The sequence below is a fragment of the Micromys minutus genome (assembly GCF_963924665.1).
Source record: "Micromys minutus genome assembly, chromosome: 30".
Classification (NCBI taxonomy): Eukaryota; Metazoa; Chordata; class Mammalia; order Rodentia; family Muridae; genus Micromys; species Micromys minutus.
This window is the reverse complement of record NC_137965.1, coordinates 11,952,019-11,970,766: the sequence shown is the minus strand read 5'-3', so window position 1 is coordinate 11,970,766 and position 18,748 is coordinate 11,952,019. Positions and strand designations below refer to the sequence as shown.

General features: G+C 48.0%; 1 protein-coding gene across 1 annotated transcript in view; it reads left to right on the top strand.

The window, feature by feature from the left end:
• The window catches only part of ZC3H12D (zinc finger CCCH-type containing 12D), a gene marked incomplete at its 3' end in the record, with an annotated part of 35,214 nt that extends 26,951 nt beyond the window's left edge, over window positions 1–8,263 (top strand). The window contains exons 4-6 of the mRNA XM_080941733.1: window positions 2,768–3,002; window positions 6,225–6,331; window positions 7,485–8,263. Of these exons, the coding sequence (XP_080797859.1) occupies window positions 2,768–3,002; window positions 6,225–6,331; window positions 7,485–8,263 (1,121 nt within the window). The remainder of the gene's footprint in view (window positions 1–2,767; window positions 3,003–6,224; window positions 6,332–7,484) is intronic.
• Window positions 8,264–18,748: the final 10,485 nt, after the last annotated feature.

Genomic DNA, 18,748 nt, shown 5'->3' with positions numbered 1-18,748 from the left:
GGTTGATAGTCTATGTTATAACTAGTAGGACACCATGATTTAAATGAACAGACTTTCTGTTGTTGTTGTTGTTGTTGTTATTATTAATAATTATGTTGCCACCCAGGGGCTTGAACACAGCCTTCACATGCTAGGCCAGCGTTCTCCCTAGCTATGCTCTCAGCCCTTTCTGTTTTCTCATTCTGCTGGATTATACAAGAGGTCAGGTGCTAAACCTTTATGGTAGCACTTCAGCCAAGCCAACAACAGGCATGGTGGTTACCTCTTGGATATTTTGGAAACTTTTCTTGGCTTTTCCTTCTGACTTTAGCCAAAGGTATTCTTCCCCCTCTGTATGTGTGACAATGTCTCACATAGCCCTGACTGGCTTCAAACTCCATATGTAGCTGACAATGACCTTGGACTTCTGATCCCCCTGTGTCTACCTCTACAGTGCTGGGATTACAGATGTGCAACATCAGGTTTGGTTTATGTGGTACTGAGGGGTTAAACCCAGGCATCGTGCATGTTAGATAAACACCAACCCACTGAGCCATCTCTCCAGACTGTAAGTTTATTTTAACTTCCATACATGGTCACTAATAGCTTCTTGTCACCTTCTATTTGTTTGTTTTTAAATAAGCCAATATTCTCATGGATCATGATCTGGATCTTGAATATTTCTATGTTAATGTGGATGTTTAAAAGAAATTCTCTTGATTTCTATTAAGTTTTTCTTGGCCATTTTTTTTTTCCTTCTCTTTGCTCATTTTAGTCTTTCTTGCTCTTAGGTTTTCTTCTTTAAAGTCTGTTGATTTCAATGTCTTTATTGTTCATAGGAAAGCTTGGTTTAAAAGGCACATTTATTTTATTTGTTGTTTGTTTGTGTGTGCAGATGTGTGTGCATTTGTATGTTCATGTGCACACATACAAGTAGAGGTTGGAGAACAACTTACAGAAGTCAGTTCTCTCCCATCATGTGAGTTGTCAGGTTTAGCTGCAAGCATCTTTACCCAATGATCCAACTCACCAGCCCAGTTTGGTCAGATACATACTTGTGCAAGTATGCCCTGGGTTTCTTTCCTAGAATGAGGCTTCTTCCCAGAAGCAGGGATGACCTTGGGCATTCACTGACAATTTTCCTTTCCAAATCTCCTTCCTGAAACAGACAGGAAGCAAGGCCCCTGGGCCCACCACACACCCCAGATGCAGGACAAGGAGAGCTTTATTTCCAGAGAATAGCAGATTGAGGCCATTCTCCTTGCTAGCAATGTCTTCCTCTTTTTCACAGAGATAGTGGTGGACATTTTCTGGGCTGTGGCTCCTTCGACACCAAATGGTTGTCTCTGCTTTCTGTCTTTCTAAAATCTGTCATCATCTGAAGCTTGGTTGCCAACTCCTAACCACTTCCGAAGTAAATGTGGCTCTCATATGTGCCATTCAACTTTTGCTTCTGGAGGATTCACGTCCTGAATCCACAGGGTAGAAGGAAAGAACCAACTCAAAAGCTGTCCTCCGACCTCTATACATTTATTTATTTATGACAGAGTTTTGCCTTATAGTCATCCCAGGCCTGGAGCTCACTTTATAGCCAAAGCAGTGATGATTCTTCTGTCTCAGTCTCCCAAGTACTGTGTGTGCTAACATACTTACTTGGCAGAGAAAAAAATGAATAAAATTGGCCACACTGAGATTAAAGTGTCGGCTCACAAGCAGACACCGATGCCAAAAGCAAACAAAGAGAAATGAGAAAGCACTAGAGAAAAAAGGATCTAGGCTGTGGCTGGCTGTACCTTCCTGAATGCCCGACCCTCCTGCTTCTGCGTTCCAGCGCCAAATGTTGGCATTACAGGTACAGGCCACCATGGCTCTGTGCAGCAAGGGAATCAAACCTCAGGCTTCATACATTACAGGGAGGCACTGTGCCAACTCAGCCACCTCCTCAGCCCCACACCTTACATTTTACTCCAAATTAATGAGGCAGGAACAGGAACCCATAGAAAGATGACCTATTTCATTTTTTTTTAAAATAGCCTTTTATTTGAAAAACTGTAACTGGGCAGTAAAAATAGACAGAGATGCTCAATCCCAAGATTAACCAGAAATAAATGCAAAATAAAACCTTGTAAGGGGTCACGTTGTGCCTAACAGGCCAGAAAATATGTTAGGGATCTGCCCTGGGTGGTTCCTTGACTATTTGTGCCGGAGGCTCGCTGGCTGAAAGTTGCAAACGCCTGAGCATGGCCAGACCACGTGACCATATAGAAAGTGAACAAAGAAACCATTATCCAAGTATGGGTAGGGACAATTCACTGGGTGAAGTCCAAGGCAGACCATACTGAAACTGGTCCTCGCATGTGTCTCTGTGAAAATAAAAGCGAAGGGAGCTTTTTATAACAGGTTATCTTAGGTTATATAACAGGTTATCTTAGGGGAACAGAGGCTTTGGACAGGGCTGGGCAGCAGGGACTTTTCCAGGCAGGACACGCCCTATTCTCAGAGTCCACGGCGCTTTTTATTGCAAAGTACTGAAGGTGTATTGCACTATGCACTTTTGTGTTGTTCGAGGCAGGGTCTCCTCGGTGGCAAACGTAATGATCCCAGCCTTCGAAAGGCAGAAGGAGGGAAACGGTGACGTTGAAGCCAGTCTAGACGTTAGTCTTTTGGAAGCTGTCTGGTTCTGACGGGCTGGAGCGGGGATTGGGCCAGAAGGGTCAGGGTGGGTTCCTGGGCTGGGAGACAGTTCCTTCCATGGAACCTTGAGTCGAGTCTCCATCTGCGGCCTCAGAACAGCACGTGTTGGAGGAGCTGGAGCGGCAAGCCGTGCTGGTGTACACCCCATCCCGCAAGGTGAACGGCAAGCGAGTGGTCTGCTACGATGACCGTTACATCGTGAAGCTGGCCTACGAGAAGGATGGCGTCATTGTCTCCAATGACAACTACCGGGACCTGCAGAACGAAAACCCGGAGTGGAAATGGTTCATCGAGCAGCGACTACTCATGTTCTCCTTTGTAAATGACAGGTAAGGAAAGGGAGGAAGCCCGCCCGCCCTAAGCCGGTCTGTCTGTCGTTCGTCCTCTCTCCCATCCGTTCCTCCTGAAGGCAGATCTTTGTTTTCCGTTCAAATAAGAGCCTTAAGTCAGTCATCTGTGAAGAGTGGGCCTGGAGAGATGGCTTAGGGGTTAAGAGTACTTGTTGCTCTTGCACAGAACCCAGGTTTGGTCCTCAGCACCGACATGGTGACTCACAGCCATTCCTAACTGTCATTCCAGGGGATCCGATGCCCTCTTCTGGCTTCCATAGGTACTAGGCATACATGTGTTACACACACACACACACACACACACACACACACACACACACACACGGGGAGGAGGGCACTCATGTACATAAAATAAAAATAAATCTAAAAAGTAAAAATTTAAATTATAACAGAGGACGGATTTGAACTATATTGTATTTCCTTTCAAGTTTAAAAACATTGACCGAGGCCGAGAGGATGGCTCAGTGGTTAAGAGCACTTGCTGCTCTTCCCGGGGGCTGGAGTTCAGTTCTTAGCCCCCAGACCAGCCAACTCAGAAGCCTTTGGAACTCCAGCTCCCAGGGGCTCCAATACCTCTGGCTTCTATCTGCACTCACATATGCAGAGATACATAGTTACACATAATTAAAACTAATGCAAATGAATCTTTAATCGAGGTACTCTTTTGTATCCCAGGCTGCCCTCAAACTTATGCAGTGAACGATCACCTTGACCTTCCAGTCCTCTTGCCTCTACCTTTTAAGTATTACACTGGTCACTGTGTCCAGTCTACGCCATGCTAAGGATCAAACTACCCCAGGGCTTTGTGCATCCAAGACAAGCATTCTATAACTGAGCTTCAACCCCCGCCCTTTGGTTTCTGTTCCAGGCAAAATCAATGGACTCTTCCCCTGCAGTCTCTGACCAGCCTCCTGGCATGTGCTTTGAGACAAGGTCTTCGACCCTATAATGACACAGAACGCAGTTCAGTGGGCGTGTTCCCGGCATGCTTGGCAAGCAGCAGAAACACAGTAGCTAGTGACGCAGGGGTGGATGGTTGCAGGAATGAATGAACAACGACTATGGGCCAGGCAAAGAGGGGTTGAGAGGAGAGAAAGCGGCCCTCCAAGTGGTGTTCAGCCCACTTGAGCATAAGAGAACAGTGCTTGACCCCAAAGCTGGGGCGTGCGGTGTAGTGCGGTAGAAAGAGCTAAGACTTTGTACCCTATGCAGATAGAGTGGACCCTAGAGAGAACTGTACCCTATCGGGGTAGCAGTCATTCCTGGGGACATGCCCCTTCCACTGCCACCTGTTCCTGCCTTCCCCCCCCCAAGCCCCCAGATGGATGCTTCAGCAGCTGCTCTGTAGTGACCCCCACCATTGTCACTTCCAGAGTCCCGAGCTAGAGGTTTTCTGTGTCCAGTTTCAATCTAAGTGAATCTGGCAAGTCAGGAAAGGAGATTCCAGAAATCCTCACTGGGGCCTCATGGGCCATGGCTCTAGCCTGGTGACAGCAGCGGCCCTGGCCAAGTCCTTCTAATGCCTGGCTCTCTGCTAAAGGGGGGGGGGGGTCAGAAGGCAGGGCTTGATAGCCTGTGAGGGAGGGCGTCTGCCTCAGTGTCCTGGGCATGTCCACACGGCCCTCTTGGTACTCTTGGCAGCGCTTGCTCCCGAGAGAGAGAAGGGTAATCCTCAGAGAACTTTTAATAACTGCAGTGGGTGGCTCCTCAGATTCTTGGTCAGGCCCCACCTCCACAAAGAAGCCAGCTGTGTGACTGGAGGTGAACCCTGGAGTCCGCACTGGGTCAGAGGTCACTCAGCTCTGCAGGGCGGGGCTCACTCAGCTTTGGGAGATGGTTTCTCCCCATGCCTTCCACCTCCTCTAGAACTTTGTTATGGATTGGAAGGGACTCCTGGGAACAGGGGATTTATTGGAAATGAAGGATCTTAGCCAATGGGAGGGGTGCTGTTTGTTCCTCTTTATTATCTTTCCCCCAGAGATACGTTTGTTTCTGCAGCTTTGTGTATACTTTGTAGCACTTAATCCAAGCACATTGGCACCCCTCCCCCGCCCCTTTTTAAATTTTAATTTGAGCTAGGATCTCACTAGGTTACTCAGTCAGCCCTGAACTGGCAATCCTCCTGCCTCAGCTTTCACAACAATGGGACTACAGGCATAAGTGTCTAGTGCCCAGCTTTTGCGCCATGTTATCTACCGTTTTGTGCCCTGACCACTTGGAAAATACAGTCCCTTCTTGTTTGAGGCTCTGTGCCCAGGAGGAGGAGCAGGCAGGAGAGATAGGCTGGCATCAGAGGATCGTGTGTACAGAGTCAAGACAACCCCAGATGCTGAGGCCAACCCAGCATCCAGAGTTTGCAAAGGGTGGGGCTACTGCTTCATCCGCTTATGCTGGTGTCTTAGACTAATGTCAGAGAGGCTCGGTGTAAGGGCAGGGGGAGGAGCCTGTCTTGGTTTCTTGGTCTGCTGCTTTGATAAGATACCCCGATAAAAACAACTTAAGGGCGTATTTTGATTGATGGTTCCGGGTTACAGTCAGTCATAGCGAGAGGGAGTCACAGTGCTCAGAAGCCGAGGCAGCTGGCCATGGCGTTTCTGCAGTAACAGTGATGGATGCTTCAGCCCAGTTCACCTTGTCTCTTTGTTATACGGTCCAGGATTCTGGTTCTAGGTGGTACCCACAACGAATGCATCTTTCCACCCCATTTAACCTGACCACGATACTCTCTAACAGGCATGCCCGGGGGCCTGTCTCCAAGTGGACAGTCGAGATAAACCATCACCAAGTCCTAAGCCTCCAAGGGGCTTACACCGTTCCCAAGCCTCCTAGGAGCTGTCTGTTACCTCAAGCTTTTGTGAGGGTGATGGGGAGGGGTGGGAGACCCAGGTTCTCCTCTTCTTTCCTGCCCAGAAAACCCCTAGGAAGCTGTTAAATATGTAAATTCCAGGGGGGCAGGAAATCTAATTCTGCCTAACAAGCTTCAGTCTGTAGTCGCGTGACAAGCTGTAAGATGATTCTGAAGCTACGGTAGGAGAGGCTGATGTGGAGGGACATTGTGTGTTGTTACATGTGCCCTCTTGGGTGCATGGTCGTGACATCTGGGTATTGGTTCTCTTGGGTGGCTCAGGTCTCCTCTCCCAAGCCTCCATTTGGTAAGTCCCTTTCACCCTTGAAGTGGCCCCTCTGTGGTTATTTTTTCAGGTTCATGCCTCCTGATGACCCCCTGGGCCGCCGAGGACCAACACTAAGCAATTTCCTAAGCAAGAGGCCAAGGCCCCCGGAGCCGTCCTGGCAGCATTGTCCCTACGGTGGGTAGCACCCAGGTTTTGTCGGCTCTGTCTTAAAACTGGTACCGGGCTGCACAGTGGGGAAGCTCTAAGCTGGCCAATGGCAAGCCGGCTTCCAGCCTGAGCAAGCTCCGCCCTCAGCCAGCTACCTGACCCTGGGGAGAAGTCGAGCATTTCTGGACTGCAGTTTGCCAGCGAGGATGCTCTAAGGATGAGCTGACACCACGACGGTTGGATGAAGAGCCACACTCGGGGATACAGACCATGCACCCCCCAGCTCTTGTTTCAGATCTCTCACAGCATTCTTGGTACATTATGTCCCTAACCTGCCCCACTGTGTGGCCGCTACACCCCCACCCACCCTTACAAAGTGGGCGCGTCAAAGGGTTTCGTCAAAGCTAACTGCCCAATAGATCTTTCCCTACCTGCCTTGTCAAGGTATTTAATACTCCTGCCTTTTGTGCTTATGGACATTCATTAAGACACCAGTGGCATTCAAAATCGTTTCTTTCTTTTTTAAAGATCTATTCATTCATTATATAGAAGTACACTGTAGCTGTCTTCAGACACACCAGGAGAGGGCACCAGATCTCATTACAGATGGTTGTGAGCCACTATGTGGTTGCTGGGAATTGAACTCAGGACCTTTGGGAGAGCAGCCAGTGCTCTTAATCAATGAGCCATCTCTCCAGCTCTCAAAAATTGTTTATGAGAATTATCCCTTCGGGCTGGCCCAGAATGTCGGGTTAAAGTGATTGGGTTTAGACGGCACTCTGTCAGAACAGGTATAGGGAGAAGGCAATTGTTAGAGCTGGGGCAGGGGGAATGTATGTGGCCATGAGTGGAAACTGAGGCAGTGCTAGATGGAGATCTTGCGCCACCAGCATCCCTACTGTGGTCTCTATTCTCAAGGTCAGGACCCCCAGGGAGGTGGAGGCAAAGGGTGACCAGACCCGTTTGGCCTTATACTCAAAGGAAGGCCCTGATGAACGGTTACTTACTCAGCTGACCTTGGGGGATACAGAACTCTGAGTTCTGTATCTTCCATTCGTTTTGGAACACTCAGAGTCAAACAGATGTCCGGGGTGTGGTGGTGGGGGGGCATGGGCTAGGCATCATAGCCTCTGCTCATCCCAGGTCTCATCCCGCGCCCTCTCCACCCTGCCTCTTCTAGGCAAGAAATGCACCTACGGGGTCAAGTGCAGATTCTACCACCCCGAGAGACCGCACCACGGGCAGCTGCCGGTGGCCGACGAACTCCGTGCCAAGACGCGGGCCTGGCCGGGTGGTGGCGCCGAGGAGCCGCGGCCACTGAGCGCCCGGAGCCGTCCCGCAGCAGCCCGGCCGCTTTCCCGGGAGCCCGGCGCGCACAACCCCCCGTCCGCCCCGCGGCCCGCCGCCCTCGCAGCCCTGAACAGGAGCTTCGCTCAGCTGACCTTCAGCGACACCGCAGCCAGCGACGTCCTGCCCCGGTCGCGTGGACCGGACTGGATGCCCACGGGTGCCCCCACGTCCTGGGCCTCGCCATCCCTTCCCGCGGGCAGCGTTGCCAGTCCAGGGTCGCCGGCTCTGCGGTACCTCCGGGCTCCGAACAGCCTGCTCTCTCCGGGCGATCTCGGGTCCCCAATCTGTCCACAGGCCCAGCCTGGACGCTGTTCCAGGGCCACACACAGTGACCTGCCTCCCCAGCCAAGACCCCTGGAAGACCCGTGGACCCTCCTGCCCAGCTCCTATCGTTATTTGAGTCACTCGGCCTGGTCCGAGTCGGATTGGGTCGAGGACACCTTTAGAGGACCTTCGGGGTCAGCTCGACCTGCTGCCAGTGCGCTCGGCAGCGTCTTCCCTTCTGGCCCAGAGGACCCTGTTATGGCCTCGGGGCCTGTGCTCTCAGACATGGCTCTGCTCTCCCTCCTGCAGGGATCCCAAAAGACTGGTGCTCCTTTGGGTTCATAACACTTCAAGGGGCAATGGCCCAGGCCTGACTCGCCGCTTGGGCAGGTGGGATACAAGATACTTGTTAATCTGGATGTGTCACTGCGATCAGACACCATTTTCTTCCAAGGTAGTCAGTGGGAGACTTCTTTCTCATCCTCAGTGGTGGATACCCATGGGGATGTTGGGGATGCTCCCAGAAGCCGGAGCCTGCTGCAGGGACAGGGTGATTTCTGATGTGTTTGGAAGGCTTTGTCCAGAACACATCTGCACCCCACAGATGTTCCAGATGGTCATCACCGCTAACCAAGGTGATCAACCTGAGTTTGATATAAACGCTTGTTGTGTAAGTGGTGTGTGTGAGTGTGTTTCCTTTCCACAAGATTGTTAAACCCACTGTTTGATTCCTCGGCCTTGTTCCCTGCTTCGAATCAATGCATTGCAAATTTACAGTTGGAATGTTTAAACTACTTCCTCTGAAGGCAAGTTTGAGTTTTAGTAAGCTGTAAAGCTATTTTGTGTGGTTCACTGTGATTAAGAAAAATACTAGGGGGTGAGGGACAGGTGTGTGAGTGTGTGAGTGTGTGTGTGTGTGTGTGTGTGTGTGTGTGTGTGTCAGAGAGAGAGAGGGAGAGGGAGAGAGGGAGAGAGAGAGAAACAGCTCATCTCAGATATTCCGAAGTGTTAGTTCTTGTGACACAGCACGGTGGATGAGAGACATCGATGGAGAATCTCTAGTTGCATAGCTGTTACCATGCTCCAAAAATAAACCACCTTTCCCACACCCGGACTCGATTGTCAAACTGTGTGTTGATTTTTCTTGTCTGTTCTCTTCGCCACTGTTTTTTTTTTTTCTTCTTCTTCTTCTCTCCCCCCCCCCACCCCCCGAGTTTAACAGGATGGATGAGAAGTCTAATGCCCAGTTTCCTTACTGTCTCCCTCGGGGGCAGCTGTGATTTGCTAGAGCTCCCCCCGGCCCCACCCCCGGCCCCACCCCCGACCCCAGAAGTAGCTGGACCCATTACAAGTTAACAGCCGCTCATCAGTTTGCCAGACCTGGTCCCCATTCTAGATCCACCAAAGAGTCTCCAAAGTTTTGCTCCCTCTTCGAAACCCGGCAGTGTTTCTCCCCAGAGAGGTCAGGCTGTACTTTCGCCAGAGGCTCCATCCGGAAGGAGGTTTGAGGCTGAATCACAGACTTGAAGTGTTGAGCAGTAGATCCGGGAAAAGCCGCTGATTTCAGTTCTGTTCACAGTAAAGTGAAGCCCAGCTTTGGTTTGATGTAAAGTCAGATGGAGTGCCGTGGACCAGATGTTGGCTGGCATGGGCAATGTGGATGAAGCCATAGGGGCTGGTAGTCTATGGGAGTAGAAGGGGGTGGCAGAGATCTTAGGGAGGGGAAGGGACATTAAGAAAGAAGGAAGGTAGAGGATTTAGGGACTTGCAGAGGTTCGTAGGCATCACAAATCCCACTACAACGGGCACAATGGAGCCAGCATCAGGTATGGGCGTCTCTTTTCTAAATGACTACAGATTTCAAGATGGCGAAGCTGAATATTAAACCAAGCACGGGGCTCTTCTACGTACAGAGTCCTGTGTAGCCACACAGGACGCCTTCTGTGAAACTCTACAAAGAAGGTAGGCATGAGGAGAGATTGCTTAGCACCCAGGGTGAGATCACAACAAAACACTGATCAAAAGAGGTCAGAGTCCAACACACACACACACACACACACACACACCTTATAGAAAAACCCCAAAACAACAACAACAAAACCCAATGATGGGCAACCAGAGCAGTTGCTATGGTCTCTGCCCAGGCCTGATGCAGGCTTCGAGAGTGCAGAAGTCAAGAGATTTGAGCAAACACACGGGGAACAATCCACATCCAAATGGGCAAGAGCTACCCACACCTGGCAGCAATCACGCCGTATTAGGCAAGATTCTTTGGCTGTCACCCTGACTTACAGAACCAAATGGCAGGAGGCCAGAGGTAGAGGCATCATTGGAGGCTGCAAAGTCTGCCAGGTGTCTCTTGGTCTCGTGTCTGTTCTTTTGGATTTACTTCTTTCATCATTGACCTTTCTCTCTCTCTCTCTTTCTTTCTTCCTTCCTTCCTTCTTTTTTCCCTTCTTTTTCTTACCTTCCTTTCTTCCTCCCTCCCTCCCTCCCTCCCTCCCTCCCTTCCTTCTTTCCCCCTTTCTGTTTTCTTCTAGGCTTTTCTCTGGACAATGAAAGCTATTCTGCAAGCAGGTTCAAACACATGACCTTATAGCTAAAGATCCACAAAGCAGCCTTGAAAAGGTTCTGGGGAAGAGTTCTGAGTGACAGATGTGAGTCACATACTCATTTCCGAACCAATCAGCCTGGATCTCAAGTCCACCTCTGGCTGGCACATGGGTATAAATCTGAGGGTTAGTTTCTTTACAAACCTACAGGATGGGTGGTCATTGGAAAGAGGGGAGCAAAACCCTGAAAATTTGAGGGCCATTGTCCAGACAGACAGACAGGCAAACAGAGCACATGCCCATAATTATGTTCAAACCTGAGGACTGAGCCAAGCCTTAGAATGTCCCTAGCAACCTCTTGTCCTATTTGGTGATCCTTGTGTCTGCTCATCCACAGTCACGGAGGAGACAGAAAAACCTGATGCAATAGAGCTTGGAGTGCCGTCCTGGTCACTGAGCCAATTCTGGCACCACCAAACACCCCTACAGTTGTGAGAGGCTCTTTGGCGCCAAAGGTGGGTGTGGAGGCGGGGCGGCTGAAGATGAAGGAAAATGGATTTGATTGATCCCAATGGTAGTTAATTTGTTGTGAGCTCTTGGAGACAGACACATACACGGAGGAGGGACAGTCGTCCCAAGTCTCAGAAGTTTTCTGAGAAAAACAGAAAGGCAGCAGACAAGCATTCAGAAACCCACGAATGCCCTGCTTCAGTCTGGCCTGCTGGCTGACAGTGACTGGTGTTGTATGACTGACGGACAGACACTGACTGACATCATCACCGAGGCACAGCCCCAGTGACCCACTAACTAGTTGGACCACTGACCCAGACAGACAGACACCAACAATAGCTGGCACCAACACATTCACTGAGCTAACATTAATTCGCTGACAGTGGTTACGTCATTGGCTGGTGGCCAAGGACTGTCTGTCTGACAGTGATGGGACTGACTGACAGACAAACTGTTCCGATTCACTGACTGGCTCTTACGAGGCAGTGACAAACACCAACAGGCTGGCACTGAGACATTGATCTACAGACACTGATTATGACTGGCTGACGCTGAGTGATGTATGTTGATTATCTGATTGGCTGACGCTGAGTGACTGTTGCCGGTTGTGACTTCCTGGTTGGTACTGAGTTACTGGTGGATGCTGAGTATGACCAACCGGCTGCACTGCCCGACTGGCTGTTGAAGACAATTGCTCAAATAGCACCCCTTACACATGATAATTCTGATAATTCAGAATTCGAATTCTGCACCCAGAATGAATATAGCATTTGTGTGATGATGACAGGTCACGTCAGGGTCCCAAGTTAGGCTGTTTCTGAGAGAGACAGTCAGAGAGCATTTCTCTGAAAGGTTTAGGCAGTGTAGGAAAGGAGCGAGGCTTTTTTTTTGCACAGAGGTTTTGCTCTTTCTGTCCCGTTCCCTCTTTCTGCCACCATCTCCATCTCTCGATTCCTCTGGGTCTTGCTCCACTCAAAACCACCTGTTGGTGAGCCTCTGAACTCTGTGCTGTTTGACCACGACACTTCTCCCCCGCTTTCCTTGGTCTCTTCCTCACTCCATCTCTCCCCCACATTTCTTCAGTTGTACTCCATGATCCCTTGGCTAACAGCACTGGAATCTCCTCAGGCTCCTTCAAAGCTATCTTTTCTGGGTAGCCTTCATCCCCACATTTCCACGCTGCTTAAGGGCACCCTCACCTCTAATGGTTGCTTTTCTTTATTGGATTCTTCTTTGTAGCTTGGCTGGACTTTCCCCAGCAGGCTATACACACACTTAAAGGGTGTGGGTTGTGTCTTCCGCTGGTGTCCCCAAGGGAAAAGGGAGGCAACGTTACAAAAAGAACAGAGTTCTGGAACTCCTCATGACGATGGCTCTAACTTGTCACATCACGGCCCTTCACTTCCTGGGCAGGGACAGGAAGGCACTTCCCACTGAGCTCCTGGAAGACTCACTCGGAGGAGGGAGTTCATCACAAGCAATTTCTGGTGACCAGAGAGAGATAATGGGTGACCGAGGACTCTGAGGCATGGAAGGCTTGATGAAAACACGGTTCACTCAATGAATGTGAAATGATACATCATTCAGATAATATTGCTCAACTGTGCAAGTGTGGACCATATATTGTGATGCAGAAAAGTAGATTCTTTGAAAGGGAAATGTACTACCCGGATGTGTTCCAGGAAGACACTTCCTTGTCTGACACTTCCTTGTCTGAAATGTCCTTTGAGTTGGTTCAACTCCAGGGAAGACCTTCGGGGGAGGGGCAGGGGAAGGGGTTGGTTTTCAAAATAATTCCTCAAGATCTGTTTGCTGCAAATAAAGTGATTTATGGCGCTTTAGAACTCTGATGTTGGTCAAGATCTGCTTGTTTTTCTTTGCTTGTTTACCAGAGGGATTTAGGAGCTTTAGGGCCAAGAGACTCCATGTTTCTCTACTAGAGACCTGATATCCCAGATTCACCGGATTCCCTGTCAGTTCACACCCAGGGTTTGGCCTGTGACTATCGAAGAGTTCCCCCAAAGAGACTGCCAGGGCTGTGTCTTCAGCGGCCTGTGGCTTACACTCTGGTTTCTTCTCTTCTTTTTAGGCACCTGCCCCTGTACTGCTGACTGGCTGAGAGTAAGCAGAGTGCATGGTTATTATTATTATTTTTAATAATTGTTGTTTATGCTGATGGATTACAAGAGTCTCTGAGCACAGCCAAGACCTATGGCACTCTGGAAAGCTGGATTGGTTTATGAAATAGGGGAGGTCAGGGGACTCTGAGCAACCCCAGGATTCCTTCTTTGGGCCTGTAAGGGCTGCACGACTTAGTACTTACATGTCATACTCAAGTGGAAGGAAGCTCTGAGATTCCAAGGGGACCCCTTAGTAAAACAGAAAACCTAACCCTGTTTTTGCTTTTCTCATGGCATCAGACGTTAGGGCAGTTATTCTTGACCTTCCTAATACATAAGAACCCCAGCATTCCCTTTACCATAACAATATTTTTTTTAAAGATTTATTTATCCATTGTACATTGTCACTGTCTTCAGACACACCAGAAGAGGGCATCAGATCTCATTACAGATGGTTGTGAGCCACCATGTGGTTGCTGGGATTTGAACTCAGGCCCTCTGGAAGAGCAGCCAGTGCTCTTAACCGCTGAGCCATCTCTCCAGCCCACCATGACATTATTTTGTTGCTACTTTGTAGCTGTAATGTTGCTACTGTTATGAATACGAATCTAGACAATTTTGGAAGTTACAGTGTGTCAAAGGGGTTGAGACCCACAGGTTGAGAACCACCGCCTTAGGGCATCTAGTCCTTTGCAGAACCAGATGTAGCAATGCACAGAAGCAGATGTGAGAAGCACAAACCCCCATCCACAGCCCCAGGATGTTCTGACAATTTGTTATTTGTTACTGAGACCAGGCAGAGGATTCACCTCCTCTCCCATTCTTCACCCCCTCCCCGGCCTCCTCTGGAGCTTGGTGTTGGAAGGCAGAGGTTAAAAAAGAAGCCCACGAGACAGACCAGTGTCAGATTCTGTGTGGACTCACCTGCTCTATCTAATTAGCTGTTGATTAAAAAAATATGTACATATATATATCATTTTTATTTTTTTTTACAGTCCAATCATTACGATTTTTAAAAATTTAACACCATAAAAATCCAATCAAAATGGATCACAGGCCTCAGTGGGAAAACTAATGCTGTAAAAGCTCAAGAGGGGCCCAAGATGTGACTGTGAGCTAAAAGACTTTAAACCACACCACCAACAGTATGATCAAGTCCACAAACCTGATAGCCTGGCCTGCTCTCTGCAAGACAGTGTCGAGAGATCAAGACAAGCCACAAATGGGAAAAACACTTGTTTTTGTCCCCTGCATTCACAAAAGGACAAATGTCCACCCCTGAAAGCCAATCACTAATAAAACCAGTGAAACCATGACTACATAGCTTTATTTAAGAAAGCACTAGAGAGGAATGGCTCAGTGGTTAGGAACGCTTGCTGCTCTCACAAGGCACTTGAGTTCTGTTCCCAGCACCCACATCGGGGGACCCCCATCTGCCTACAACTAAAGCTCCAGGGTGTCTAATGCCCTCTGGTATGTAAACCCGCACAGGAACACATATATACACAATAGTATAACTAAATAAATAAAAACAATAAAAAGTTTTTTTTTTTTTTTTTTTTTTTTTTAAAAGATACGAAGCTAGTGGAATTGCTCATCAGGGAGAAGGGACCTGCCATGGAATCCTGGTGACCTGAGTTCGGTACCTGGAATACACATAAAAAAATGGAAGGAGATATTGACTCCACAAAATTGTCCTTCCAAGCACCCTGTGGTATGCCTTGCCCTCCTGTCATAATAAATAACACAAAAGGTAAAATGCTGTGAGAGGCCAGTATGCATTTGAAAAGATGCTCAATATTCTAAGTTTCTTAAGGGATGTTAGCGAGACCCGACTACGTATGTATTAGAGAACTTTCAATTCAAAAGACAGATCATATAAAAAGACGATTTCTCTCAGCCCCTTCTGCTGCGGCTGGGGCAAGGAGGCTGAAGCTCACTGTTATGACCACAAGGTGTCGCTGTTGCAGCGTGTCTGGTTGACCTGGGTACCACGCTTCTGCATCTGGGCTCTACCAGCCAGCGACCAGGGAGTAGTTGAGGACTGAACATGAAAAGTAAAGCCACGTTTACCACCTGACAGATATATTAACAGCGTGGACATCATGGATAGCTAGAAAGGCAAATTTTCATCTTATATCTTAAGTCAAACTACACTACTTTAAACACAGAAAACTCTAAAGGATATAGTTACATGGGTGAACGGCCTCTTAACATCTCTCATACTTGATTCAGTTATTTTATTTAATAATAATTTATAATTTTCTCTAAACAGATATTGATACGCATTTTAATGAAATTCCTAGATACCTGGGAGTTTTCATTACTCTTGTCGTACATATCATTACTATAAACGCATTCTTTTTCCTGCGTCTGTTTTAACTGCCTGTTGTTCATACTTTGACTTTTGTTTGACTAAATCATGGATTCCAGGGCTCAGTTCATCACTGTTGAGGTTAATCTTGGCTACCAAGTTGACTCACTGGGGAATAAGAACCTCCGCTGAGGAATTACCTGCATTAGATTGGCCCGCGGGCACGTGGGGCATTTTCTCAATAGTGGACTGATGTGGCAGAGTCTGGCACGGCAGTTTCCAGGCAGACATGGGGCTGGAGGAGTTCTATGTCTTGAACCAAAAGGCAGCCAGTGGACTGTCGCCTTCAAGCAGCTAGGAGGAGGCTCTGTCTGTGCTGGATGGAGCTTCAGCACGAGGAGACCTCCCAGCCTACACCTACACGGTGACGCACTTCCTCCAATAAGGCCACACCCCCTAATAGAGCCACTTCCGGTGGCCCAAGCATATTCAAACCATATTACCCAACTTGCTTTTGGGTCATGGTGCTTATCATAGTGACAGAAAGCAAACTTAAACAATTACATTCTTTCACTCTTCAGAGTTCTTTTCTTTCTCTCTGTCTGTCTGTCTGCCTGCCTTCCTTTCTTTGCTAGCCTGGATCTTACTGTGGAGACCGTATTGCTTTGAACCTGCAGGCCCTTGCCTATGCACCCCTAACGCTTGGATCCCAGTCATGTGCCGCCACACACAGCCTCGTGATTTTGCAGCACTGAGCCATCTTTGCACAGGGAGTTTGCTGGTTAAGCTCCTCACTGACACGGACGTTTCTGCTCCACCCTGCTCCCTGGGAGACATAACACATGGACACGTGAGCAGTGTGACCGAGGAAATGGGCTTTAATTTTTATTTAACTTTAATTAATTAGATACATCAACGGTCCCATGTGACTCGTGGCTGCTGTGTCTGCCAGTGGATGTGTCTGCAAAGCCCAGCTGTGGCCGAACTGTGTCCCACGATGTTGGAGATTTTCTCCTCTGTTCCTGTCATTCAAAGGGGCTCTCTGCTGGTGGTTTATTGAGCCACCACCCCCTCTCTTTCTGCCTTGGGAAATACAAATCAAGACTGCAGATTCCCCAGGGAAATATAAAAAGTCACTGGTACTGACACCGGCCTTGACGTTGAGAAGATGCCTCAGGGCTTTCTGTCATGTACTGGGTATCCGAGGAGTCAGCTTTCTGCTCCTTTCCTAAGGGAAATTACACCCTCCCCATCTGTGTATCTACACACACACACACACACACTCACAGCACACATTTATACTCTGAATGAAAAAGTCCTACCATTTCTTTCTCAAAAGGAAAAAAAAAACCCACGCATTTGAATATGAAAGAAATACTAAAGAAAGAAGACAGCAAGATGGCTTCATGCACAAAGGTGTGAGCCACCGAGCTGTAAGACCTGGTTTCCATCCCTCAAGATTCAAATGGTACAAGGCCAACTCATGATCCTCGGGCTTCTATGCACACACTGCGCCATGCAGCAGATAAATAAATGTCAGATGAACCCAACACAGGGGAGTCACATTTTAGGGGAAAAAACCAAAGAAATCAAGTAGCAAGAGAAACACTGATAACACTCGATGCATTTTCTTCTAGAGTTTCAGGATGTGAGGGTTTCTTCTTTTGAAGTGTGGTTAAAGGGACTACGCAGGTATAATTTTAAAATTCCATTTTTTTCTTCTAATAATACCATGTGAGTATTTTTTCATCCTATAGAGACCTCAGATGCAATATGGTTAGAACTCCATTTTCCCAGGGAAGAGACAGAAATCGACCTAGTTTGTTGCCCACTATTTATTTATTTCTCCTTCTTTAGGCCAAGATAGTTAGAGACATAAAAATATCTTGGCCTAAAACTTTCTGGAATCCACCCAAAATAAATTGTTAGATATAAACAAAGTCACTCATGTTTTACAGCCCCGGATGCTGTTGCCAAAGTCCTTAGTAACAAGCAAGCTTAGCGGTTACTAGGCATCCACCTTCCCAGCTCTTCCTTAGCAAAAACAAACCCTAAAAAAAATCACTAGCGCCATACCAGTGCACAAGGAAACAAATTAAAAATTTAGTTTAAAAAAATTTATGTGTATAGGTTTTTTTGACCAGGGGAGTCCTCCCAGCCTGGCTGCCGTACTCCCTGAAGTCTCCTCCCTACAAAGATCCTTCCAATCCCCGGCCCCAACTGTCTCATTCTCCCGGCCTCAGTCACTTCTCTATTTCCAAATGTCTTCTCTGAATGGGCTTGGTATCGCCCAGGGAAGAAACCCCTTAGAGAACACAGGTCTCAATGAAGCTGAAAAACAGCCTCAAGATCTATAACAGGACTGACTGAAATCAGTGCTTCCTGGAGGTCACGGAGGAAGAGGAGAAGGTTGGGCAGAAAGGGCCCTGGACTCACGAAGACCCTAGCAAGCTCCCTTCTCTGCTGCTGTATATGTTCAAAGTAAAGATTTGTTTGGAAAGAGTTCTGTTGCGACGAATGTGTTGCAAACCACGGCTATGGGCCAAAATTGGCTGGCATCTCCTCTCTTGCTCAGTGCAGATGTCTAACCAAGGACACAGTTTACAAACGGGCAGAGTGTTCTCAGCATGGGCTTCTAAGTCTGTCTGCCAAGTGGACCTGGAGTTGTTGGGTACAGGAAGGCAGTTTACAGAGCTTACGAGCCACTGTGGCTCCGGGCATTGTGGCCCACACTTTTAATCTCACTGCAGAGGCAGGAGGATCTCTATGAGTTCCATGCCAGCTTGGACTACCGAGTGAGTTTCAGAACAGCCAGAGTTACACAGAGAAACCACAAGGGCCTGTACAGGTTCAAGCTAGACGGAGCCCCAGTGGTGAGAGAGAGAGAGAATATAAGCTCCTGTCTCCAACCAGGATGCTATCTCCAACTGACATCTGCTTGTAAAGGAAAAATTAACTTTCTTCAGTGGAGCCTTACGGGGTCTGTAAACCACAGTTAAGGGCAGATCTCGTGCAGAGATTACCAAAACGAAGCAAACTCCGTGGGACTTTTTGTTCTCATATTGCTTTGTTTATCCACTAAAAAGATTATTAGTCTTTGGCTAGTATATAATGACTTCTGGATTTGTGTTTTCATGGGTGTTGTTTCTGTGTGCATGTGTTTCTTGTGCTTCCAAAAATTGTTATTATTACTGTTATTGTTATTATTACTGTTATTGTTATTACTGTTATCGTTACTATTACTGTTATTGTTGTCATTACTGTTATTGTTGTCATTATTACTGTTACTGTTGTTATTATTACTGTTATTGTTGTTATTACTGTTATTGTTATT